General features: G+C 44.3%; 1 protein-coding gene across 2 annotated transcripts in view; it reads right to left on the reverse strand.

The window, feature by feature from the left end:
- The window catches only part of KCND3 (potassium voltage-gated channel subfamily D member 3), a 392,265-nt gene that overhangs the window by 8,914 nt on the left and 355,462 nt on the right, over window positions 1-27,889 (reverse strand). The window contains exons 4-5 of one of the 2 annotated variants that reach the window (XM_056845193.1): window positions 10,840-10,932; window positions 3,283-3,339 (exon numbers count right to left, since the gene is read on the reverse strand). In XM_056845193.1, the coding sequence (XP_056701171.1) occupies window positions 3,283-3,339; window positions 10,840-10,932 (150 nt within the window). The remainder of the gene's footprint in view (window positions 1-3,282; window positions 3,340-10,839; window positions 10,933-27,889) is intronic. The other variant, XM_056845194.1, reaches the window with a different exon arrangement.

The following is a 27,889-nucleotide window of genomic DNA, read 5'->3' on the forward strand; positions in this document are numbered from 1 at the left end:
ACACGTCACATGTGAAAAGTTAGTGCCTCATTAAAGAGACACCCGCCTTTCCAAGAGAAGTTTGAGCAAATGTCAAACCTAGGTACAGAATGATGAATCATAACAGCGGATTTTGTGCACAGACATCAATTCACTATAGAAATCGTGCTATTTTTTTCTTCTTCCGCTAACATCCTTTTCAGGACCACAAAACAGAGGTGTTTTGAACTTTTCAATCCTGAGAGAAAAGTAAGCCCATAAAGGTGGGAAATGTGTATAGATTAGGAGTGGAACAACAATCATTCTTCCAGAGCAACACCCTTGTCACATTTCATTTTGTTTCGTTTCATTTTGTTTCGTTTCATTTCTGTTATTTGCTGGTCCAGGAAATAATCATTGTGTATTCCCCATACATAAGAACTTTCTCCTTCAGGAATTGTGGACTTCAGTTTTATATATTTCTTCTCGGTAACAGGGGAAGGGACCTTTTTTTTTTAAATTTAGGCACATATGCCTTGATTTTCTCTCCAATGAGGATCCAAAACAGCTTGCAATATTGTTCTCCCCTCTTTCTTTTTATCTTCAGAAGAACAACCCTGTGGGTGGGGTTGTCAGGTCCCTCTTCGCAACTGGCGGGAGGTTTTGAGGGTGGAGCCTGAGGAGGGCGGGGTTTGGGGAGGGGAGGGACTTCAATGTCATAGAGTCCAATTGCCAAAGCAGCCATTTTCTCCAGGTGAACTGATCTCTATCGGCTGGAGAACAGTTGTAATAGTAGGAGATCTCCAGCTAGTACATGGAGGTTGGCAACCCTATCTGTGGGGAACATTACATCGAGCCACAGAGTGAGAGAGTGACTGGTCCAAGGTCACTCAGTATGCTTCCCTAGAAGGGAGGGCATTCAAACCTGACTTCCCAGATTCTAAACCAACATTCTAACCACTACACCACACTGGCCCCCTTATGAAAAAGATGGTAAAGAAGTCAGGTTTAGATTCTGCTAAAATAAGCTATCCATTGCCCAGGAATATTGATATAGAGTAAAAACTCACCGTGATTGGGGGTGGGGGAGGAAAGTTACTAAAGGAGAAAGGGCAGGATAATGACCAGGAGGTAGCAAGTCAACATGATAGCTGTGGATGCTTCCATACTGTTTCCTCGCACTATTTTTGTACACACCTGTAGCAACCGGGTTTGATTCCCAACTCCTCCAAGTGAGTGGCAAACTCTAATCTGGTGAACTGGGTTTGTTTCCCTACTCCTACACATGAAGCCTGCTGGATGATCTTGGGCTAGTCACAGTTCTCTCAGAACTCTTTCAGCCCCACCTACCTCACAAGTGAGGGGAAAGGAAGGTGATGAGACTCCTTAAAGGTAGAGAAAAGAGGGGTATAAAAACCAACTCCTCTTCCTCTTCAACTTGATGGGGGCAACATCAAGTGACAGTTATGCCCCATTGCCTTGGTGATGGCATCTGGTTGGTCACTATGGGAAACAGGGTGCTGTACCTTCCCCTGAACTAAAAGGGCTTATATATTAACCTTGTGTAAGAGAGACTACGGTACAGTTCAGTGACCTAGCTAAAAAAAAAAAAAAAGAATAAAAAAACACTTACTGAATTGTAAGTGTAAGTACAATTATTATATAATGGGACATGTCTGATTTATCAGCAGCAGCTGAGATAGGACCTCAGCAAGGCAAGACTGAGATTAAAATGACAAATGCTAATGAAAATAGCATAGTCAGATGACATAGATCCTTTACCACTATCCTAGCTGAATAGCCTCAATTTGTAAAGGGGGGGGGGAATCATGTTCTTTCTAGTTGGGAGGCACCTTGTGTAAAAGTTTCAGCCCAGAAGGCCAATAATGAAAACTTAGATGCCCTTCTTATGCCATAGCACCACAGCGGAGGCTGCTTATTTATAGCTTAATTGCATGCTGCTGCATTTAAAAGCCCAGCAGTACGTGGGTGAAGTCAATCATACAGGTCCTTCCCATATAAGGGTTACTTGGCCAAGATCAAAGACAATGATTCGATGAGAAGGCCTCACATGACTGTCAGCCCACATTGTCAGTGGGGTTGCCGACCTCCAGGTGCTGGCTGGAGATCTCCTGCTATTACAACTGATCTCCAGCCGATAGAGATCAGTTCACCTGGAGAAAATTTCCGCTTTGGCAATTGGACTCTATGGCAGTGAAGTCTCTCCCCTCTCCAAACCCTGTCCTCCTCAGACTCCACCCCCAAAATCTCCAGGGATTTCCCAACCTGGAGCTGGCAACCCTAATTGTCCGGGGGGGGGGGGTTTATGTCTCAGTGGTAGAGACTCTGCTTTGGATGCAGAAAGTCCCAGATTCAGTCTCCAGCATCTCTAGGTCAAAAGATCAGGTAGGAGGTGTTATGAAAGACTTCTTCCTGAGACCCTAGAGAGCATCCACCAGTCGTAGTCAACAGTGTTGACCTTGATAGACCAATGATCCGACTCAGTATAAAGCAGCTTCATATGGGGCTTGGATTTTAAATGTTATAACAGCAACTTAGGATGAACGTAGGGTATGGAAATCAAAATGTTTTTAATAGCTCCTTTCTCTTCTAAAAACTAAATCAATGCAGTATAAACAGTTAACATATAAAAGTGCAGCTATGCCTAAATTTCAGAAGATTTTTGGGAACAATGTGTGGAGGGGGTGGCAAGGGGACTGCAGCAGAAAGAGGCTCGGGGCAAGGCTAGAGGACAACTGATTATGCTTGCTGAAGCCAAGGAGGTTTGTGTCTGGTCAGTGCTTGGTTCAGAGATTTGCTGGGAGCCCCATATACATTGCCTCGAGCTCCGTGATAGAAGAAAGCAGGTTGTGAATGTAACAAATAAAACAAGTGGTTGTTGGAACACATGAAGAGCATCCTGGAATAAAACCATAACCCGGGCAGCAATGTATGGGCTGGGTGGGGTGGGGAACAACACAGAGCAGAGGGACAATTAACAGTATCTTGTAGTCATTTACGAAGGGGATAAAACTCCAGAATATACACAAATGTCACAAACCACACAAATAATGCAGATACTCAACATTCAAGCTTTTTCTTAATAGAGCTCTACAATATGAAAAAAAAGACCACCAACAATGCAGTTATGGCTTGGTTTTGTTTGAGGTCCAGCAATCTTCACAGCACTCAAAGCCACCAGACAGCAAAAAGATCTCTTGCATGCACAGTCTGCCCATACCAGGATCACTAACAAGGAAGGAAACATCACTGAAGACATGGCACAGAGACGGCAATAAACGGATTGAATTAAGAAAGAAATACCTTGAAGGTGGAAGTTCGTACAGATAACAGGGGATCATCCACAAGATAGGACAATCCCTACAGGACAACATGTCAACAAAAGATAAAAACACCATTGATTGTCCATTCCAGCATTCCAAAGTTCAGTCCCAGCATTCCACTTGTCATCATACAGGTTTGAATGGGCAAAAGGGCCTTTCCTTTAACGACACATGTTTGCTGAGCCTTGAAGTTAAGCAGCTTTTAAAACCTCCCCAAAAGAAATCCAGATTTTCTGAATCAGATGGCCCAGAACATAGCCACAGCAGACTATCAGCTGAGTTTCCACCAACTGGGCTTTCAGTAGACAACCGCCCAAGCGACAGAACCCTCATGGCTGGGTTAAAGTGTCCATAGGTTAAAGAAGAAGAAGAGTTGGTTTTTATATGCCGATTTTCTCTACCTTTTAAGGAGATTCAAACCGGCTTACAATCTCCTTCCCTTCCTCTCCCCACAACAGACACCCTGTGAGGTAGGTGAGGCTGCAAGAGTTCAAAGAGAACTGTGACTAGCCCAAGGTCACCCAGCTGGCTTCATGTGTATTGGTGGGGAAATCAACCAGAGATTCATCAGATTAGAATCCGCCACTCGTGGAGGAGTGGGGAATCAAACCTGGTTCTCCAGATTAGAGTCCACCGCTCCTAACCACTACACCTCGCTGGCTCTCTGATTGGTATATAAAGAGTGTAGCTCAAGAAATATGGGATGCACACTGATGTGGGATAAAGGATACATTTAATTGATATGGCTCTTCTATTTTTGTAGTTAGTAACAACCTTTCTGAGCTTTGTTTCACTTAATTCTTTGGATCTGCAGGTGACTGACAGCCAATAAATTTAATACTGAGTCTTAGCAGCAACCGAAGATACCATGAAAATGATTTTCTGGTTCGAGGAAAGGTGAATTGCCCTTTGAAACCTGCTGGTAACTCTGATGCATGAATCATTCCTCATTCCATTGGCAACTTTGTAACATTGCAAAATGACTGTTTGGTGTTCCAAGAATTCACAGGCTATGATGAGATCTCTTTCATTAGAGTGATGCTTTGTTAATTAGTTAAGTCTGATGGAAGGACATGCATTTCAGCATGAAAGCTGATTGAACTATTTTGATGGGTGCATCGAAAAGCATACATTAAACATGCCGCATGTCAGTTCTTGAATGGCAACCTCTATGTTGAAAACGATGGATGGTTTAGGTCAGCAGCATACCCTTTCTAATAACCAAAAAGCCATTTAACACCTGCTCAGGTTGCAGCGACTCACTCCTGATTCCGCCAACCCCCATTTCCTAATGTACCATCATGATTTTTTTAAATTATGACCTCAGGTAGATGAAGGATAAACAGCAAATAATTTCTTATATTGTCTACCACTAGAACACACTTTGATTATGAATCCTGTCCCTTAACCAACCGGCTTGAACTGTATTAGAAACACTTTGATTATGAATCCTGTCCCTTAACCAACCGGCTTGAACTGTATTAGAAACTTTAGAAACTCTTTTCACCACCCTCACCCCTTTTTAGCATCAAATACAGTTCGGCCTCCATTACTTACCATTATAATCATCCAACTCATTCAGTTGTCTAAACTCACGGTCAGCCCTTATGTATCTCCACAACACTTGGAGCCTATGCAAACAGCACTTCTTTTTATTTACCAGTGTATTAATCTCTCATGTCCTCCATGATGGTTAGGGTAGCACGTCTTTTACTCCATTTATTCCATTTTACACCCACAACAACTGTGTGAGGAGTGATTGGTGCAAGACTCCCCATGCGCTTCATGGAATTTGTATCCAGTTCTTTCCAGTCTATCCAACACTGTTCAATATGACACAACACTTCTTATCGACTTATATGAAAGACTTACATGAATTTCACATCTCCCTTGCCCCCTGTTGGATAAATCAGGTTATTCAGGAGTCCGTCAGATGCCAATAGGCAGACACAACCCTGTAGACTTGTTACAGTGAGCATACGTATATCTTGGGTGTATGTGTGCACCTCTCTTTGGAAGAACAATCCAACAAATACTCACCTTAAAAATACAACAGGGAATACATGTGGGGTTTAAACCACACGTTCAGCCATATACATATCGAATGTATTCCAGCAATTACTGAACAAGCATGCAAATGAAAATCATGTGCATACTGTACACAGGTTGCATAGAAGCTCACGGTAATGTGAGTACAGTGCTACAGTGGGTTGTATCCTAGCATCTCATTTGATTAAGGATGATGCATTCAATTGGCGCAAGGCACATGCCTCCAGTACAAGAGATTCCTCTGCTGGCAACTTGTGCTGATGGAATGTGCTGCCCTTAGCTGAGAAGGGAGGTGGGATACAACAGTATTTTAATTATTTGAGAGGGTATCATAACTGGCACTACTTAGAAATGGAATGCTTAAGGCTGTTTAGCTTGGAAAGAAGGCGTCTGAGGGGAGACATGATAGAGGTCTATAAAATTATGCATGGTTTGGAGAGAGTGGACAGGGAGACGTTTTTTTCTCTCTCCCATAGTACTAGAACACGGGGTCATCTGCTAAAGCTGGAGGGTGAGAGATTCAAAACAGATAAAAGGAAGTATTTTTTCACACAACGCATAGTTAAATTGTGGAACTCCCTGCCCCAGGATGTGATGATGTCTGCCAGCTTGGAGGGCTTTAAGAGGGAGTGGACATATTCATGGAGGAGAGGGGTACTCATGGCTGTTAGTTAGAATGGATACTAGTCATGATGCATACCTATTCTCTCTAGTATCAGAGGAGCATGCCTATTATTTTGGGTGCGGTGGAACACAGGCAGGATGGTGCTGCTGCAGTCGTCTTGTTAGTGGCTTCCTAGAGGCACCTGGTTGGCCACTGTGTGAACAGACTGCTGGACTTGATGAGCCTTGGTCTGATCCAGCAGGGCCTTTCTTATGTTCTTATGAATGAGTGTTATATGCCACCGACGTCTTTCCCCCATCTTTGATGCTTGTGCTAAAATGTAGTGTAAGTAATAATAACACCTAGCATGTACACAGTACTTTAGAGTATTCAAAGCTCTCCACATACATTATCTAAGAAACCCTTACAACTACCCGGCAAGTAAGGCCAATATTATTATCTACATATTGCAGATGGGAGAACTGGGCCTGAATGATAACGGCATGCCTTACACAGTAAGCCCTTTTTGGAATTCAGTTTTGGTGTGCCAGCGATGCATAACGAGAGTACGCATCGCCTGTGGTCCTCCACATGGAGTCAGTATTTTGTGAATACATGCGTATTTTCCAGCTTCAGGATGTGCAAACGGAACAGTGGGTTTTTGAGGTCACGTGTTTGTGTGTCCCAAAGTTGAATGTGAATGTAAAATATTACACCTGTTCAAGTATTTGAGGGGCTGTCATATAGAGGATGGTGCTGTTTTCTGTTGCCCCAGAAGGTCAGACCAGAACCATCGGGTTGAAATTAAATCAAAAAAGTTTCCGTCTAGACATTAGGAAGAATTTTCTAACAGTTAGAGCGGTTCCTCAGTGGAACAGGCTTCCTCAGGAGGTGGTAAGCTCTCCTTCTATGGAGGTTGTTAAGAAGAGGTTAGATGGCCATCTGTCAGCAATGCTGATTCTGTGACCTTAGGCAGATGATGAGAGGGAGGGCATCTTGGGCATTTTCTGGTCACTAGGGGTGTGTGGGGGGAGGTAGTTGTGAATTTCCTGCATTGTGCAGGGGGTTGGACTGGATGACCCTGGTGGTCCCTTCCAACTCTATGATTCTATGATCTAGGACCTGTTGCCCTAAATCACAGAAAATGGCAACCACCTGCATTGGGAGGACTAAGTGTGAATAAGTATCTTTTGAATTTTCTATTATACCTCATCATCTAGATGGCATTGACAACATGTCTACAGTGTCTATTTTGTGGACCAAATATGTTAATAAGCCCTTTGGTACCTATGGAGCACATGTGCATGCATCTGGATGTGAGTGAGTAGGATCCCATCAGCTTTCCAGCTCAATGCCACTTAATTCCCCTCATCACTACAGCCTTTCTGCTATGTGTCTTTTGTCCTCACAGGTCCCACGATTCTCAGCACAGCCTTGTTGCTGGTCAAAAGGGGTTCCTTCCTCTTTCTTGCCAGCAGAAAGGCTGGTTGGATCTAACCCATGGTTTTCTACCTGTTCCTACAGCTGGCAGGAATGACCGCCAGGTCAGCATTAGCTGTCCTCAGAGAAGAAAAATATATACCAATTTTCCCGTGGAAAAACTGCACTTCTGGTTCTGTGCTGCACTGCTCAAATGGAAATGGAGGGACAGTCATGTCTTCTGAAGCACAGTGAATAAGGGATGGCTCCCATTAGAACTTGCTATTGTCTAGTTCCGACTGAATATTTCTCTGTTTTAGAGCGAAATAAGCAAAGGAGAGCCCTAACCCTGGCAAGAGGATCAGCCTTACCTTCAGCAATACTGGAGGGAAAATATAGAAAGTTATCAAAATCTGAGTGGGGATGCCCTTGAGAAGAAGAAGAAGAGTTGGTTTTTATATGCCGACTTTCTCTACCTCTTAAGGGAGACTCAAACCAGCTTACAATCACCTTCCCTTCCCCTCCCCACAACATACACCCTGTGAGGTAGATAGGGCTGAGAGAGCTCTATGAACTGTAGCTTGCCCAAGGTCACCCAGCTGGCTTCATGTGTAGGAGTGGGGAAACAAATCCAGTTCACCAGATTTGCCTCCGCCGCTCATGTGGAGGAGTAGGGAATCAAACCCGGTTCTCCAGATCAGAGTCCACTGCTCCAAACCACCGCTCTTAACCTCTACACCAAACTGGCTCTCCTTGCAGGTCAGGAGAAACTGAAAATATAAATAATGTCTTATTCAGGTGTATCTATTACGAGGAAATTCATCAGAAGTTAATTCTTCCTCTCATTAACACAATGGAATCTAGTCTGGAGGAAGAGAAAATGAAATTCCTCCTATGGGAGGGAGACCCCCAAAGTCTTTTACGGGTAGCCAAATATTGTTCAGCAGTAATTAAAATCAATTCAGAAAAGGTCACTAATGTTCATAAGGTTAATTTTAAATGATAAAATTTTATCTGTATTCTTACAAAGAGATAATTTTAACATGTAATGAGTTTTATTGATATGGTTTGTATCTTTGCTGGCTAAGGTCATAATAATCTATCTATCTATCTATCTATCTATCTATCTATCTATCTATCTATCTATCTACCTACCTACCTACCTACCTACCTACCTACCTACCTACCTATCTCTCTCTCTCTCTCTCTCTCTCTCTCTCTCTCTCTCTCTCTCTCTCTCTCTCTCTCTCTCTCTCTCTCTCTCTCTATCTATCTATCTATCTATCTATCAGTAAGGGAGGGAGACAACAAGGACATGGGTCCAAATGGAATTTGAGTTTGAAACAAGAATTTAAGGAATAGAAATGATGGCACTGGTTAAGGATGTGCATCACTATGTTAAACAACAACACATCCAGCCAAGATGAGAAATGTCATTCAAAGGAGGATTACATCTAGAAGTGCATTAATATTGCATAGTGACAGGTATTTCATGCTATTCATTGGATTTCTATTCTCTCTCTCTCTTTCTTTCTCTCTTTCTATGGGAAGCTGAAGTGGGAAGATCTATCTTCTAAACAATGGAGCTTTCAGCTTGAGTGTGCCGCGGTGTTTTCATTTCCAAATATCATCAGCCAAACTACTGCCAATGCAGGTCAGCTCTACATCTCAGACACTGGCCGAAAACGTACCGGCACTTACTCCGGTCTCCGCCCAGTCTCCTCCCATTTTATTTCCAGTTCCAACCAGGACCAAATTCTCGCAAACGAATGACACCTCAGATGCTGCTGGCTGAGCATTGTGTCGACCCAAAATAAACCCGGCTTTGCGAATGAAGACCCCAACCGTTAACCCTGGCTCGCCACAGATTAACAGGAGCCTATTCTTCCGGCGTCATGACGTCCCACACGCCTCCAAACCCCTCCCTGCGCAACCTCACCCCCTTTTGTTTCCAAATTTTTTGAAAAGTGGGAGCGCAGGGCTGTCATTGGTCAGTGAGTCAATGAGTTGGCCAATCACCACCGGGAGCGTGCTTTGCTGAATGGCTAGGAAGTGCGTGTCTCCTGCGTTTTCTGTTTTGATGGGCAGATCAGCACGCTGACTCACCACGGATCAAGAGAGGTTCTGCGCACAGATTATCCCCCCGCCCGGTTTGAACTGATCCTGGCTGGAACGGGGAGGACACTGGGAAGAAACCGGAGTAAGTGCCCGTGCGTTTTCGGCCACTGACTCACAGAACAGTACTTCTCCTTCAGATCTCTATGGCACTATCCCGTTGGGCAACAAACTTGGCAACTGGTGATGTGGCCTCCTACAGGGAAGAATCTGAGTGTCTCCAAGCAAAAAGACATGCTGAGAAGTGGAAGCAGCTCTGCACCTGAGGTCAATCTTGTTTGGGTTTCACTTACTGTTGGCTCAGCGAACTGCACCATAAGAAAAATAACCTTTTGCGCTCTTTTAGTTAAATGGATTATTTTTATATGGAGATGGACATGCCCTAAAGAGGTGCTTGGAACACATGATGGGGCTCAGACTTCATGCAATGCCAAGCAGAGTGACATCCTTCTAAGCACATTGACCTCAGTGGACTTAGAAGGGCGTAACTCTGCATAGGATTGCACGGTACAGTATCTAAATGCAGCTGCACTACAGACGAATTCACCTGGGGATTTCTGTTCATTGGTTGCCAAGTATGGAACTGTCCTTGATAGTGAAGCGATCCATTGGCACCACTAGAGATCAAGAATTGATGCATTTCCAAGCTGGAGCTCATTACAGCCAAAGAATGCACTTAAAAAGAAAATGAGTTGCTATTGTTAATTTCAAGTGACATTTCCTTCACAGCTTAATTAACCCGGTCTTCACCTCCTACAGCTGACGCCAAGTGGTTGTGTTCAATGCACATATATAAACAACAAGGGGAAACATAAGAAAAGATTGTGCTTTGTGATGTAAGTGTAAACTTTTGATTCCAACTTGTCCACAGTGTTAATACTTCTAAGCCAGGGGCAAACAAAAGGAAGATCATGGGCTACTTGGTGGGCCACTGGCCAAAATCCGCTGCTTTCTGGGATCCTTGGAAACATCAAATACTGGATAAGGTATACTCTAGCCTGATCCAGAAAAGCTTAATATGAATGCATGAATATGCTTCCTTCTGCCAACTCTTGGCTGAAAACAATAAGTACTGTAGTAAAGATGAAATCAGAAGTATGAAGTTGTATTACAAAATATGAAAAAGTTAGATCACCTCTGTTTTAAGCAACAGCTACAATGAAAGGGTTTACCAGTCATGGTATATCATTGCAAGTTGCTGAGATTAACATGCCATCAAAGAGAGGTACATATTTTTATCCCAGCCAGCGACATATAATGTTATGAGTTTGTGTGATGTATCCTGCAAAAGTTGTAGTATACCACACATGAGTGTTAAGCAAGGCTGTAAGGTTTCCTTTTGCTACTTACAGTTGTTTTTTCCAGGCAGTGCAGCAGGTGGTGATGCTGACTTTCTATTAGAGAAGTGGATTTGCTGATGTTGTGCTCATCATCAATAGACCCCTAAAACAGATGGAAGAAAGCAGCCGTGAGACAATCGGCACAGATAGAAAAGCAACGATATTAATGCCTCAGAAGGGAAAAGGGATGGGAGGAAAGGGAGATCGTTTTGTCTTAAACACGAGTTTTCTTCCTACGTGCCTGCTAGGGAGTCAGGGCAACTTGTGATGGCCAGATGAGATATTGAAACAGATTGTTTTATTTATTTTATTTAAGATATTTATACCCAACTTTTCTCCCCAAAGGGACCCATTAGAAGCTTTGTTCCTTTTACCCAGAACCATTACGAGACATCTTTGACAATCAAAAGGGGGGGGGGGGCTTCTCCAGATCTCTGGCAACATCACAGAAGAGGCTGGGGAGCACCTTTCAGATCATTCTCTGCTTTTTTGACCCTTTTAACCTTCTTTAAACTATCTTGTAAATGCTGGAACCTTATCCAGAATCAGACCATTAGTCCATCACGGACAGTATTGTCTACTCAGATTGGCAGCAGATCTCCATGGTCTCAGGAAGACATCTTTCATATCATCAACTACCTGATCCTTTTGACTGGAGATGTCAGGGATTGAACCTAAACATTTCTGCAAGCAAAATTTCTGCTAGCAACAGGGTTGCCAACCCCCAGGTACTGGCTGGAGATCTCCTGCTATTAGAACTGATCTCCAGCCGATAGAGATCAGTTCAGCTGGAGAAAAATGGCTGCTTTGGCAATTGAACCCTACGGCATTGAAGTCCCTCCGCTCTCTTGTTATGACTGTGAAATGGTTTGATGAACCAAATGACCATAACACAGGAAGAGGTTGATAATTTAGAACAGTTTGTTTATTAAGCTTAATAATACATACCGGGTGGGAGCTTCCCAAAAGCGGAGGACAGCTCGCACACCAGAACAAAGGATGTGCACCCTCTGGTCAGGGGTGTTACAAAATACGTAGACTTACTAGACATTGGTTATCTATCTTACTTTAATTAACATAGTGTATAGAGATTGGTAGAAGCTGTCTCTAAGCAAACACTTGGTCTTGTGATTCACATTCCTAACAGTGAAGGTAAGACACTGTTTGTCTCTACAGGGGAAAGCCTGTACCAGGCAACGTGTTCTATTGGCCTCTTATAGTTATGGATGCCAACGTTCCCAAAGTTTCCATGTGTGCGGTATGAATACACAGTATTCCAAACCTGCTTTTATACTTTAGGCCTAGCTTTTCCAGAAGAACAATTATGCAAACTGAACACATAAGCATACAATGATGATTACAGACATTACACTCTAAACCCCGCCCTCCTCAGGCTCCACCCCAAAAATCTCCCGCTGGTGGCAAAGAGGGACCTGGCAACACTAGTTGGCAACCCTACAAGCAATACCGGCATTAAAAAAACTTTTTCTCCTACTGCCATTTGGAGCAGTGGCAGGCAATGAAGGTTGCTGGTGGGAGGCGTGGCCACACTGTATCATAACAACTTAAGTAGCATCCTGTTCCAGTCAAGTGTATATAGCCAAGTAGTTCTATTCCTCATACTATTACAAAGCCCTACGCGTTCCCTCACTCTACATTTTTTTTTAGTTTAGCTTAGCTGCTATGACAGGGAAAAGGCCGTTTTTACTGCTAGGTGCCTCTCTTCCTTTTCCATTCTTGCCTCCAGCCCAGTGGAAGACTCTCCCAAGTGAGATCCAGGCCCTGTAGGACTGGGCCTGCACGATGGAGTTGTTCCACTGGGCATATGGTTGAGGACAGCAATGGTTTCTATCCTGCTGGCCTCTCTTCTCCTTCCTCTCCTCTCCTTTTTGCTGCTGGGATGTATAAATGAACTGAAGGGCACAGCAGCCATTTTAATTGACGCTTTAGCTAATTTATATCTTGTATTGATTTTAAGTGTGTAATAATGTTGTAAGCCGCTCTGAGTCCGACTTGTCAGGATACAGTGGCCTAAAAGTCTAATAAATTGTTAGTATATTATTATTATCCTGAGAGACTCCCTGGAATGGCTTAGCTGTGCTATGCAAAAGCTTCTTAATAGCACTGAGCACAGCATTGGATCTGTTTGTAAAACTTGCAACTATGGTAAACATAATAACCACTGGTCTGAATAGAAATCACAGCTTGCGTGAAATATACAGCTTTAACAAAAATAATAACATTGCCCGCTTCTCTTTCCTGGTTTTGTAATACTTTGACATCTTTGTACATTATCAATGAAACTTGGAGGAAAAAATGGACATTCACGCCAAACTTGGTTTGGCCTAATCAGCTAGCTCATATACCTTGGGTGACTCATTTCCCTAGTCTTCAAAGCAATCATACTGTTCTAATAAGGATACCATCTGGTATTGAAGCACCTGTTATGTCACTCTCCGCTGGAAATGCTTTTGTGTGTGCTACAGAGATCCAGATTTCATGAATGGGCTGTGCACATCATTGATCTTTTGGCTCAGCTAGGATTTGCCCAGAAACTGAGAGTAAGGAGCTAATGAGATGCAGGCTACTCGGTCTTTTTGATACACTAAAAACAGGATTCTTTACCTTTTCCTCCTTTTTTTTTAGGTAGTTGGCTTTTGAAACTACATGGATAAGGATTTTTTTTGTATTAATTTAAACTCCCTGACCCTGAACTCCACCTCAATTTCACAGCATGTCTTCTGTGATCCCTGCCATCAATTTTATTTGTGTTCAGTAGTGGGGATTTTCAAACACCATTAGACTCATTAAAATGGTAATTATGTGTTGGAGGAAGCTCCTTAAACTGACTTGGTGTTCAGGTGGCTTAAATTTAGAGGGGCTGCCTTCCTAACGCCATCTGCAGCTTCATCAACAAAATGTGCTTGTGACTGTATCATTCCTGTGACCACTGTATCACCACCATCATAGGATGCTTATATTGTAAATAAACTGCCAAGCAGTTTGTGCAGTGAACCTACGACAGTCCAGCCTTTGGGAAATTTCCCTTTCAGAGGTTACCCCCAGAAGTAAAGTCATTCCTCTCTAAAAATCACTCAAAATTCTGGTTTTACCATAGCGTTTCTGAGATTTCTGGAGAGACATGACATCACTGCTGGGATTCCCACAGAAGTGACATCAAACCATTGTTCTGGCCATCATTTTTAAGCCCATCTCTGTTTAAACCTTGGATTCCATTGTCATTGTAACTGCTATAGACAAAATCAAATGGTGCAATATCTTTTTTGATGGAATATTGAATTTTATGTATGCAAAACACAGCCCGGATAACCTTCAAGAACCAAAAAACATTGTATGTTTGATATGTTACCCGAAATGCTCTTTAATTGGGGCAATATGGTGAGCAATCAGAAACTATGTATTTATAAAGCGAGATCAACCAACTATACCAGAGCCCATTAACTGTGACCTTAAGAATAAAGACAGACAAGGGATTTCCGAATTAAAAGTGTTTATGTTGTATCTTTCATTCAGTGGTGCAACACAAACATACACAGAATCTAAGAATTCAAAAGGTAGTAGAATACGTTCTTAGATTCTGTGTATGTTGGTGGGGTAATATTTACCGTTCTTGAAGAGGAGATGTCCAAGTTCCAGTAGACTAAGATAGCAGAAAATAAGAGCAAAGGTAGGGGCAAGGGGTTTTCGTAAATTGGCCAGCAAGGCAGGAGGGAGCGTGGTCAGGCTGCGCAAAAACCAGAACAGAGTAACGGTGTAGAAGCCAGGAAAGGTAACATTATGGGCTGGGGCACCCCAGATATACTGTTTTTCTGGGGGCGGGGTGAGGGGATTTACCCCTCCTAGGTTCCCAGGTGACAAAAGGATTAATCTTCGGCTGCCAGGGTGGGGTAGTGAGAATTTGGAAATCTATTCTGATTCCAATGGCTTGCACAACCCGAGAGGAACCGGGAGATCTCTGCTGAAGTGATTAATGTTCTCAAACAAAAGGCGCGATCTCTGCAAACGTCTGGGGATCACTGCAGCATAGCTGGAGGAACGACTCATCGCTGATATCAGGATCGCTGCTGATTGCCCATTAAGCTGTTGATGTTGCAATGGGAGAGGGGGGTGTTGGCACTGACTATGTGACTGTCTGCTTTTCACGACATGGCTGTGGCTGGAACAGAGTTTGCACAGGAACATGGAGTCTCTCAGGTTCACTGGAGGTTGCCCTTGCTTCTGCTTCCTAGCTGCTGGCTGCACGGAGCTTGCAGAAGCGGCCGTGTGAGTTTCAACGGAATACGCAGCGGCCGTCCCAGGAGCGGCTGGAACAGTAGTCGTGTGCCTGCATATCGGGTTGCCAAGTCTAGTCCGGGAGTTTAGGCAGCCCGTATGCTTACAGATAATTGTGCATAAGCAACTGGCATCACAGAATGCATGAGCAATTGTAGATTGCAAGTTTGTATGTTATATGCTTACAGAACATAACTACATTGAAAAGCACTTGTTTTTGGTCGCATGTACTGATAATTTTGTAATACTGTCCATTGGCAGCACAAGTTTTCTCATTTTGATTTCCTGACCTCCAGTTGGTGGCTGGAGATCTCCCACTATTACAACTGATCTCCAGGCATTAGAAATCAGTTCACCTGGAGAAAATGGCCACTTTGGCAATTGGACTCTATGGCATTGAAGTATCCTCCCCTCTCCAAACCCCGCCTTCCTCAGGCTCCACCCCAAAAACCTAGGTAGGGTATGCTCAGCTGGTAGTCTAACAACCCAGCACTGGGACAGGCCCAGTGGCCAGCACCATGCAACTGGTATTCCTGGGCAGAGGCTGCTTGGGGAGGGAAGGACAGAAATTTGAAGACAGGAGGAGGCAGAGCTGGTTGGCTGGTGGGTGGGAGGGAGAGAAGAGAGCAGGAAAATGGGAAAAGCAATGGGGTTTTTCAGAGAAGAAACAGATGAAATAGTGGGGGAGGGAAAATGAGTTGCCCCCCACAGTCCTTGCAGGTCTCCTACTTGTTCTTATTCTAATTGCACAACAATTTCCTACTACATGGGACTCTTTTATCAAGCTAATTTCATGAATAAATTCACTACAGAAAAAAAGCTGGGTTCAGCATTTTGGAGTTTCTGTGATAGTAGGTTTGCCAGGTCCCCCAGGCCGCCATAAGAACATTAGAAAGGCCATGCTGGATCAGACCAAGGTCCATCAAGTCCAGCAGTCTGTTCACGCAGTGGCCAACCAGGTGCCTCTAGGAAGCCCACAAACAAGACGACTGCAGCAGCACCATCCTGCCTGTGTTCCACCGCACCTACTATAATAGGCATGCTCCTCTGATCCTGGAGAGAATAGGTATGCATCATGACCAGTATTCATTTTAACTAGTAGCCATGAATACCCCTATCCTCCGTGAATATGTCCACTCCCCTCTTAAAGCCTTCCAAGTTGGCAGCCATTACCACATCCTGGGGCAGGGAGTTCCACAATTTAACTATACATTGTATGAAGAAATACTTCCATTTGAATCTGTCACCCTCCAGCTTCAGCAGATGACCCCACGCTCTAGTATTATGAGAGAGGGAGAAAAGCTTCTCCCTGTCCATTCTCTCCACACCATGCATCATTTTATAGACCTCTGTCATGTCTCCCCTTAACTGCCTTCTTTCCAAGCTAAACACCAGCTTGGGGCGGGGGGCTAGACTTGCCAGCTTTAGGTTGGGAAACTCCTGGACATGTGAGGGTAGAGCCTGGGGAGGCCAGGGACCCCAGCGGGGTACTATGCCATACAGTCCATGCTCCAAAGCTTCTATTTTCTCCAGGGGAACTGATCTCTGTACTCTGGAGATGAGATGTAATTCCAGGGGATCCCCAGATCCCACCTGGAGGCTGGTATCCCTACATAGCAGAGACCTAAAAGGCTGAGGAAATACCCATAGAGTTTAATCAGCACACATACACATCAAGAGCAATGTTATCCTTCATCTCTCAAGCAGGATTATTATTAAAATCGGAACCTCCCTCTTGCTAAGAAAGAACTTAGAAAATCAACATCTGAGTTAAAAAAGGACCTTCACTATACAGTTATCAGTTTTTGCCATGCATGGATAGAGGGTAAATGTTAATGGAATTTGAAAGGAAAAGAAATGGGAAAATTCTCAAGTCCTTCAGTGCCAAATTAGATATGACCTTGAAAATCTGCAATTAGAATCCTTTGCAATTTTTGTAAGGGCTAAGAGCAACTGCGGGTGGTGGGGTTTGGATCAGAGCTGCAGCAAAGAGGAAGGGAAGAGGTGACCTTGTGCTGTTTCTTGATCTTAAGCCCCCTCTATCCTACTGTTCTACCATTTGCCCCACTAGGGGGAAACACAATATATCCTTATAATACATGTATGCTTTCCTCAATGGAGCAAATAGCATGTCCAGATATCTACTTAAATTGTGAAAATTATGCAGAGGAAAGGATTATCACCCTCTCCACCCACTCATGTGTGTGTGTGAAGTGCTGTCAAGTTGCAGCCAATCTATAATACCCCTGGTGGGGGTTTTCAAGGCAAATGATTAAGCAGAGGTGATTAGCCATTGCCTTCCTTTACAGAGTCTTCCTTGGAGGTCTCCCTTCCGAGTACCTTCCCTGCATAGCTTTCTGACGAGACTGGGCTATACCATGCTGCCTTCCCTCCCTCCACCCACTCATACCACATCCTTTATTTATTTATTTGGATATTTATACCTTGCTTTTCTCACCAATGGTTACCTATGGTGGCTCACAACACTGTTCTCTCCTCCACCATTTTATTCTTACAACAACCTTTTGAGGTAGGTTTGGGTGAGTGTGTATGGCTGGTCTAATATCACTCAGCAAGCTTCCATGGCAGAGTAGGGACTCAAACGCGGGTTTCCCAGATCCTAGTCCAGCACTAAGTCAAATTCCCCCTTCACCTGACAGCTTTATGCCTTTAAAAAGCTGTGGGAGATTCCAATCAGGGCTGGATTGGGGGAGGGGGGCGGATCTGGGGGGGGCAGGGGAGCAGGTGCCCTAGGTAGTGGGGAAAGAGGGGGTGGCAGCAGGGGGTGAGGGAGTCTCAATTTCACAGAAGAGATGGCTCCTTCTGCAGTGTGCATGCCAGTTCCCCCCATTAGGCTGCTGCTAGGAGGTGGGGGAGACTCAGTTGCCCAGCAGATTGAGTGTGCATGCCAGTTCCCCCTGATTGGGCTGCTGCTAGGAGGTGTGGGAGGAAAGGGACAGGGCCTCAGAGGGGAGTCACCATAAGGCAGAAGCTGCAGCTGTTAGTTGAGCAAGACTATGCTGAATGAAGAGGAGGGGGAGCTAAAGGTTCCTGAAGAGATGTTCGAAGATGTCAAGTTCTATGCACTCAGAGATATAGACCCCCGGGTAACCTTCCTTGGCCTTGCTAATCTCCCTCCTTCCCCTGGCCAAGGCACCCTCTGCTCTTCCACCTGCAGGACCGTCTAATTCCTTGTCTTCCCTCCCCGCTTTCAAGGAGCGCACATTGACAGTGACTGTGGTAGGCTTTGGGCATGCAAGACTTCAGGGAGAAGGGTGCTTAGGGCACATTTGGTACACTCAGGGGGAGAAGAGTTTGGGGGGCTGGTGACTGTTAATAGTTTAGAATGCCTGATGCGCCCCTCTTTCCCCCCCCACCCCCTGCCTTGTGCTCTGCTGAGGCACTGCAAGCCCTGGAGCAGCCTGGAGTCGAATGGTGTGGAGGGGAAGAGGATGTGCTTTTCTCTTGCTCCCCCTGCCACTTTAAAACTGGGAGCTGTGCTATGTTAAAGTTTAGTCACTTTAGCTTCTAGCAGCATAATTGACAGATAAAGCTTTTCTTGGGCTGTACTTTATCAGGCTGTGAAGGTGTGTTTGGTGTTTCTCATGTCAAAATTATGTGTGTTGTATTTTTTTTTTAAAAGTCCGAGAAAAGGCTCGGCTTAAAAACTTTCTCCTTGGGTTGTGTTTTTATGTGTGCAGAGGGGTTGAGTGAATATTCAAACATTATCGATAGATAGGGTTGCCAGGTGGCGGCAGTCAAACCCCCGCCAATCCACCCCCCTGCCCGCCGACCAGCTGAGGGTCAGCAGGCAGAGGTGCATACACACCTACAGACGGCGACCTCGGACTGAAATTCTTTGTTTGTAAGAATATTTTAGTCCATATTTCGGTTTTATCTGGCTAAGGGCTGTAAATAAACAATCTATTTCTATCTACACACGGTGACTTTTCACTTCCGGTTTACTCCCGGAAGCACCACATCGAGTGGTAAAAGGGTGTAAACCGGAAGTGACGCACGCGCATGCAATCCGCTCAGCTCTGCCCCAAAAGCCTCCCACTGGAAGAGAGGGGGGGACCTGGCAGCCCTATAGATAAGTAAAATAAAGTTAAAGTTCATTAACAGTTCATAGAGGTCAACATAATTTATTCTATCACTTAAAAGGGTTGTTGAATATATATGTTAATGTTATAAAGAAAACCTATGTATATAATATATGGGGGCGCCATTTTGTACTCCCCCCCCTTAAAAAAATGTAGATCCGGCCTTCATTCTAATCACAGTGTTCCTGGTTCATGATGAGTTTGGCCCAAGATGTTCCATTTCATTTCATTTTGTCACTGCTGAGGTTAATCCCTTCTCTAATCTTGAGGGGAGACTGCAAGTTCTTAGGGAAGAGTACGTCAAGCCAGACACTAACAAAAAATAGTATTAGGGCTTGATTTTTATCTTAAAGTTTTAAAAGCAGGAAATGGAAGAACATCTGGGACATTTCATTATGGAAGATGTTTAATGAAAACAAACATTTCTCTTGACTAAACAGATAGTTTGCTCTTTGGACTGACTCAGAGATGTACATGGATCCTGTACAGCAATGCCATCAGAACTAAGCAGGGAACTTTACAGGGTAGAGTTCTCGTTAAAATCCAGAAAATAATCCACTTTGTAACTCTCAGTGAAGGGAATAATCGATTTGCTGTAAAGATTAATCATGTAATGCTTCCAGGCTCGATATTTCTGAACTTAAAAAAACACCACACAACTAATGTCAGCCAATTCCTTCAGCGATAAATGCAAGCAGACAGCTTGAGCACTAGTATCACACAAACGCTCATAGAAGCGTGGCTGTGAATTTCAAGAGCACATTTGAACGGAGGATGTGTCTCAGGTTGCTGGAGGCATGCAAAGCTGGCCCCTTCAACAGCAGAAGACTTTTCCTTTGCAGAAAAAAAAAGCCCTCAGGAATATTTTGAGGTTGAGCCAGGATACTAAAACGTTCGAGATCTTTTTATTTGCTGTCCTGTTAATTCCAAAGGAATATTCTGAAGGCCTTGTGAAGGACCAAAATTACTCCAAGGTACACTGTGTACTAGATTCAGTTCAACTGTCTTTGATTAGAATGGAGAGAGGGGCTTGGAGGGGGGGGGAATGAACTAATTGTGCTATACTTTGTGGATTTGTGCAAGTGGTAGCCGGTGAAGTGGTTTCCTAGTGGATTACTCCCTCAGTTGCTGCAGGGCAGTTAAGGATTTGCAACCAGTTAAGGATTTGCTTCCTTTTCAGCGACTGTTGGGAGGCAGCGGGCGCAGTCAGAGTCGCTATCAGCTCGCTGGTCTTGCTGACGTCAGCAACCCATGCCAGAGGCAGCTAACAAGTCTGCGACCACGCATTTGCACAGCGCTGATGGAGGTGCCCCCTCTCTCCATCCCCTCTGCCCAACAGTTGTGAGAAAAGGTGGGAATTCCCCTCATCCTTGATTGACCCACAGCGGTGGCGGCGGTTCTCACTTGCAGGCCAGGCTCATTTGCCTCGCCTGCTTTGGTCCACAAAAGCCCACAGAGAGAGTCTTGTGGTACCTGCAGAACTACCACATTGATTGTGGCATTAGGCACAGACGCAGGCAATTTTCAGTCCTTCCGTAACCTGTCTTGTAACCTGAATGTGTGTCTCATCAGAGCTTTTGGTGACAAGAAAGACAGAAAACAAAGCCTCCCTCTCCCAGAGCATGGATACCTTATCATATTTTAGGATTAAACATTGAAACGTTGTACTTAATCAAGTAATGCTTTTGTTGTTGTTTTGTTTTGCTTTCTCCCATGGCTTGAGCATAGGCGTCTTTTGATTCTGCAACTATTTTCGCATGGTGTACTAGTTATGGTCTGGACTGTATAGATTAATTTGGGGGGGGGGCAGTGAGTGGTGCCTTGGGTAAAATGTTACATTCATAGCCTTCAGTCTTGCAACCCATGAGTATATCTGCACGATGCACTTGTAACAGGGTTGTGAACATTTTTGTTGCCCTCTATGGCAAGTAGATCTGTGGACACTGGCAGCTGACAGCTTGCCCTCTTCAGCTGCCAATGTTCACTAGGGTTGTCAACCTCCAGGCACTAGCTGGAGATCTCCTGCTATTACAACTGATCTCCAGGCGACAGAGATCAGTTCACCTGGAGAAAATGGCTGCTTTGGCAATTGGACTCTATGGCACTGAAGTCCCTCCCCTCCCCAAACCCCACCCTCTCAGGCTTCACCCCCAAAATCTCCTGGTATTTCCCAACCCGGAGCTGGCAACCCTAGTGTTCACTGAGTGTTCATAGTGTGTCGTTCCTGCTAGTCCTCCCAAATGTCTGCAGCAATTCCACATGCATGTTGGCTCCTCTATGTAATCAGAAACATGCAAAAAAGTAAGATTCAGGTTACATGTACGACTGGAGGGCAGGACAAGCAGATACAAACCTACTCCCCTCTACGCACTTTCAGTGAACGTGCAAACCGATATCAGAAGAGGGCTCATACCTATGCTGTGAAAAATGTCACCTGTTGATTTCTGTGGATCAAATTTTTGTTCAAGGCACAAGAGCAGGCTAAGTCAGCTTTAGTCTGGTCAGCTGGCAGCTCTAATTTTTTATTCATTTTGTACCAATTATAGACTTGGATCCACCAGAGCTTTTCCACAGATGGAGGGGTTTTGGCCTGCAGAGCATGACTTCCTGACTCCCCTCCTCCCACTGCAGCCCAAAATGCCCCCCCCCAAATTCTGCGACATTTGGGCCTGTGGGGGAGGCGGGAGGTGAGAAAGTTCTAGTCCATGGGGGCAAAAATTCCCCTGTCTGCAGAAACACTCTGGTGGATCCAAGCCAGCCCAAAGAATCCTAGGAACTTTTTAAAGAATACCGAGTATCTTTTGACCTTAAATCATTTCCGCTGCCAGCATTGTCTGAGAGGAAGATAGAAGGAATGACCGTTAAATTAGTTGAAGTCTGTTCTGTGCAGAGATCCTTGACGATTTTGTGGCTTCTGGACTAATTGCCAAACAAGAGTTTCCACTGGAGGGGGCTGCAGGCTGCAGCTTGGTCAGGAAACAAATGAACATTTTAACAGGGAAGCACAAGAGCAAAACCGTGGGCACAAATGATGCCTTGTTCATTTCAACAGGAATGACAAACAATAAACAGAAAGAGGATCACCAGTGAAATAATCTAGCTTTTGTTATGGAGCTGAAAGATCTTTTAAATACTTCAAAGAATTCTTATCTTTTGAAAACAGGGCAGAAAACCATAATGGCAGGGGATGTCTGTTGAAGAGCTAGCTTCAGGGTCGATTTTTCCATCACAGGTATCCTTTTTTGTTGCATTTTATACACATGTGATGTAGGTGGCCTATAAAGCCCCATCAAGTTCAAAGAACTGCCTCTCTTACAGCAGTCAACAACTTGAATGTATACCAAATATTTAGTATATCGGTTGCCAATATAGTCTGTACTTTTAGCTGCCCTTACAGTAGTCCTTATTACAACTCAGTAAAAAGAAGTGGAAACCGAGAGCTAACCAAAAGTCTGTCTGCAGATGTCAACCACTGGAATACAGGAATGCAGGTCTTCGTTCTCAGAACCATTACCCATCATTATTCAGCATCAGAAAAGGATAATGTACAATGGCAGTCACTGGAGACAGAAAGTGGATAAGTACAATAGAGTACCGTCTATCCTTAAAATGCTACAAATAAGCACCAGCCATAAGCAGCAGTCAGTATCCTATCTCCCAGTTTATTTGGAGACAAAGATAGAAAGTTGTCCACCACAGAACCCTGATCTGTTTGGTAAGTTATATCAGAAGAAGAAACTGAGGAACAAAGATATCAGAGGAAAAGACTTGAAATCAAATACAGTAAATGAAACATACGATAAAATGTTGAACATATGAAACTGCCTTTATACTGATTCAGTCCATTGGTTCATCTAACTCAGCTTGGTCTACTCTGTCTGGCAAGAGCTGTTCCAGAGTCTCAGAAAGATCTTCCCCCAAACCTGCCACCTAAGATCCTTTTCTCCAGAGTTGCCAGGGATTGAACCTGCTATCTTCTGCATACATTGCATGTATTCTACCATTGGGCCACAGCCCCCTCCATCATATAAGTGGCCCAATTGCACTGGTCGATTCGGCAACTGCACCCTCTCAGATGTGCCTGGGCTCCTCCTCCTAGCCCTCGTTGATGGGTGACTGCATCCATGGCTTGAATCTGGGACCTTGGGCATGCTAAACTTGGGCTGTTCTGTGGCTTTCTGTCTGCACACCCATAACCAAAGTTTTTGCACATCTATTCCAAGATACCATATACATTTTTTAAAAAATACAATAAAAAAGCAAATGATTAACCAGGCAATCCTGAGCACGATTTAGATTTCTGCAGCATCTTCTTTGTGGCTGCTTAGTTAAATCACAGAATCTTATTAACTTGTCTGAGCTGGCACTTGGAGCCTGAGCCAAGTCACGACAAAACCGTGTTCAAAGGGTTTGTTGTGTTTTGCTAGCAATCTTTATTTCTAGGATGCATTTTTTAAAAACGTAAATGCATCCTATGGGGGGGATGTTTAACACTCCTTCCAGTGGGTGTCACCAGCGCCTGCATCTAACGGGGCATATGGCAATTGCCTGCAATAGAACTGAAAACTGGCAAGTACACAGCAAGGGTCAGATATGGTCATTCACTATGCTGAGCAGACCTCATTCCCTGCTCCCTATCAACACCCTCGCTGATTGAGTTTCTGCATATAAGGGAAAGCTAATCTTAGATCTGCTTATTGTGATGGCTGCTATTTTGGCTGCCAGAATCTGGGACATGTTTGGATAGTTTGAGTTGAAAGCCAGGGCCTGTTGAATCATCCCCCCTTTGTCATGCAAAGTGTCCGGCATAGCCACATCTGGAAGCCATATCAAATGTGATGGTTTGGGATTGAATTTTTTTTAAGGGTCCACCTTGGGAAATACAGAGAGCAGAGTGAGTTTATGGACATTCTAAGTGGTCTCTGTTTGACAGATGGGGTGCAATTAACCCTTCCCATCTCACCCATTTTTCTAGCTGGGATCCTTCTGTACCTTGAACAATTCAAAATGAAAAGATGCAGAGATGATTGGTGGGGGGAAAACAACAACCCCTGCTGGATGTTTCTTTCTCACCTTCCAGCTCACTGCACTCTTCTTCTGAAGTGAATTCTAGCCTCCAAAAGCTTGTGCCACAATATGCTTGCTACTTAACTTAGACGTGTGCTGATTTTAAATAGCTCATTTCCTAAAATGAAGTTGAGCGAGCAAAAATAAATAGGCGTATGGGAACCAAAAAATTAAATAAAATTATGGTTGTCAGGCAGGTCTAAAATCAAGTGGACAGCAACCCTCTCTAAAAGTAAGAACATTGTGCCTATATTGGTCACTGGTATGTCTCTGGTAGAGGGGAGAAATCACTGTCTGGGGGCAATGGAGGATTGTATTCAGGCCGTGGATTCCAGAGCACCCCCTGAGAAGGTGCTCTAAGCAGCAGGAAGGGTGGAGCAGAATTCTAGCAGGCCCGGTACGGACCTCCTTAGGCTTTTCAAACATACAAAAATTGACTCATCTTGTCAAGTGCTAGTACATGCCACAGTAGCCAGAGGAAGTGTATATGATATGATGTGGAGATCCATGAAGATGTCTGTTAACAAAGGAGACCATTGGTCTATCAAGGTCAGTATTATCTACTCAAACTAATACTTGTTCTCCAGGGCCACAGGTAGAGATCTTTCACATCATTGTTACCTGGTACTTTTTAAAAACTGAAGATGCTGGGGATTGAACTGAGGACCTTCTGCGTGCAAAGCAAATGTTGTACCATTGAGCCGTAGCCCCTCCCTTAGTGACACACAGCTGTATATGTCATAACGAGGTTCACTCATCACAGGAAGGCCATTATAAATAGTATCTCTGAAGTAATTGCAATGTGTACTCTGGTTCTCACCTCTCTTGATTTCAGTATAAATAAGCTTCCAATTAAGTGTCCTCAGGTTCACCGCTTGAGGCTGTAATGCTTACTGATGCACGTGGTGCTTCCCACTGCAAACGTTTCTCTTAATGAGGCCCACGTGCCAGAGCGAGGACAGGCAGGATTAGCAAGTAAAGGCTTGTGATCTGTGCATTAGATGGCTCCTCCAGCTCAATTAGGCAAGCATTTGTTGACAGGGCCTGATTTATTTGAAATGAAATCCATGTTATGAGTTAATACCTAGTCTGGTCTTGATCGGGCTTAATATCATAATCACCTCTCGTAGCTGCGGAGTCTGATGAGAAGCCGGAATAAACTTCAGACTTTCCCTTTTTAATGAGTTGTTAAGATGTGCTATTAAAGGCGACACCGACAGTGAAAGATGTAGTATGTGCCTATGTGTGTGCATGTGCATTAGTGGGGACTGGGGAAGGGCTAGAATGTGTCTCCTGCTTCATCCTGTAAGATTCAAGTGTCCAGTTTTCTAGAATTCTTCATGTCTATGACTGTGAATTAAACCTAAAGGATTTGTTATTTTCATCTACCTTGGATGTCAGGTGAGGACTGGTCTGATTGGACTTACTGATCAGCTACTTTCCAGCAGCAAAGAGCAAGCCGAGCCCCAGTAGCCCTGGCAGAGCAGCAAGAGCCACTGGTTTGGATATGATTAGAGGTGAATGCAATGGGTGTAGGTTTACCGATACACTGCTTGTGACCAGGTCTGACTCAAATGACCCCTGCAGGGACCTCTTGGTTCAGGCTGGCCAGCAGTGCCGGCGGAGGCAGAAGGCAAATCTGCTCTCATGGTGTAGCTGCTGGGCATGATTGCTCAGCTTGTTCTTAGATGTTTTAATGGCACCATTAGGGCTGTGCATATTGATAATCCCAAACTGAAAATAAACCTGGAATTAGCTGTTTCCATAATTTCCGGGATTCAGGTTTACTGGATACCAAAACCTGGGGATAAAGCCAAAGCCGAACAGGCAATTCCCAAAAAGCCAAATAGGCTTTTCAGGTTTGGCTATTTGCCTTTGCTCAGAGGCATGGCTCTGTGCTTTCTCCCCTTTTTCTTTCTATCTTTTGACTGGTTTTGTTAGGGCCTCAGAGTCGGGGACCTTTTGAGGTAGGGGTCATGTAGTCAGAGCCAACTTGGTCTGACCAATTGACAGCAGTGAACTGACCTGATCTGCACTTTAAAAGATGGGGCTCACCCAGTCCGGAGAATATTAGTTTCCATCAGCTGCTCATGGCCCTTCTGAAGAAGACTCCCTCACCTGCATGAATGAGCAATCTCCTTAACAGGAGTGGCCTTGGTCATGACTTTGTCTGGCTCTGATATTGTTTCCCTGCACTGTGACCATCTCTGTGAATCTGATTTTTCATTATCACAATAAAGGACCACTCACAGGATGTTATTTGCCACCAAAAGAAATGTTTTCCATGCCATATTTCCCTTGCATTTAAGCCTTTTTCCTCCGTTTGGAAGGTCATTTGCATGGACATCATGCAAAGCAACCCAGAAATGAAGGCAGTCCCCAGACTTTGAGGCGCCTGCCTGGAATTATCTCTTTTTGCCAGTCCTCGGCAACACTGAACTTTTGAACCTGAAAACCGATGGACAGCTCGGCTTGCAAATGCCTGGAGGATAGAGGCGACCCCTTTGTGAGCCCACAAAATTGGACCCCCTGTCCCAAAGTTCACCAAACTTTGGTGACCATCAAAGGAGAGTCCCTTGCAGCCATGTTGCAAATTTGGGGACTCTATCCCTGACCTGGATGGCCCAGGCTAGCCTGATCTCGTCATATCTCAGAAGCTAATCAGGGTCAGCCCTGGTTAATATTTGGATGGGAGACTACCAAGGAATACCAGGGTTGCTGTGCAGAGGAAGGCACTGGCAAACCACCTCTGTTAGTCTCTTGCCTTGAAAACCCCATAAGGGGTCACCATAGGTCGGCTGTGACTTTACACACACACACACACACACCTCCAAAAATGCCCCCCAGGATCATTGGAAAATATTGGAAAATATCCCCATTGACTATAATGGACCCGAATTTTTCAGGAAACCCGAAAATAAGCCCAAAACCCATATTTACCAGTATGGGTATTTGGCTTATTTCGGGTTTACTGAAAAAAATTGGGCCCAATAAACCTGAACCTGAAATTTATCCCCCCCCTTTTTTTTTTGCACAACCCTAGGCCCCACATACACTGGTGGCTCTGATTTGTCACCAGCTTGACTATTGCTGAACACAAGGATAGAAAGTCTCAAGGAAGTCTCAAGGGTCTCTTGATGGCTTCAAAAGTATGCAGAATTTTAACAATTTCTAAACACAATTTTTGTACCTCATATTCAAATGTGATTTTTTGGGGGGTCAGGAACCTCTTTTTGGTATCCTGAATGAAATCACAGACTTGGTAGGCACAATTGATCATCCCTCTAGACTTACCCCATGTCCCAAGAAAGGTCAACAATGGGTTGGATCCAACCAGTTTTTCTACTTGTGGTAAAGGAAGGAGGAATTTCCTTTGATCACCCAAAAACACAGTGCTGAGTATCATTGTGTCTGCATGTACAAAAGCCATGTGTAATGGAGGCTGCAGTAGGAGAACTGGGTGATACTGGAAAAACTGGCTGGATCCAACCCAGTACCTCAAGCATCCTTGACAGATACCTGTCTAGCCAGGTCCTCGGTCTAAACTGGTGACCCATTGGATCTTTTCAACTCTGTTATTACCAGGAGATGAAGCTA

This window comes from Euleptes europaea, chromosome 2, assembly GCF_029931775.1.
Source record: "Euleptes europaea isolate rEulEur1 chromosome 2, rEulEur1.hap1, whole genome shotgun sequence".
Lineage (NCBI taxonomy): Eukaryota > Metazoa > Chordata > Lepidosauria > Squamata > Sphaerodactylidae > Euleptes > Euleptes europaea.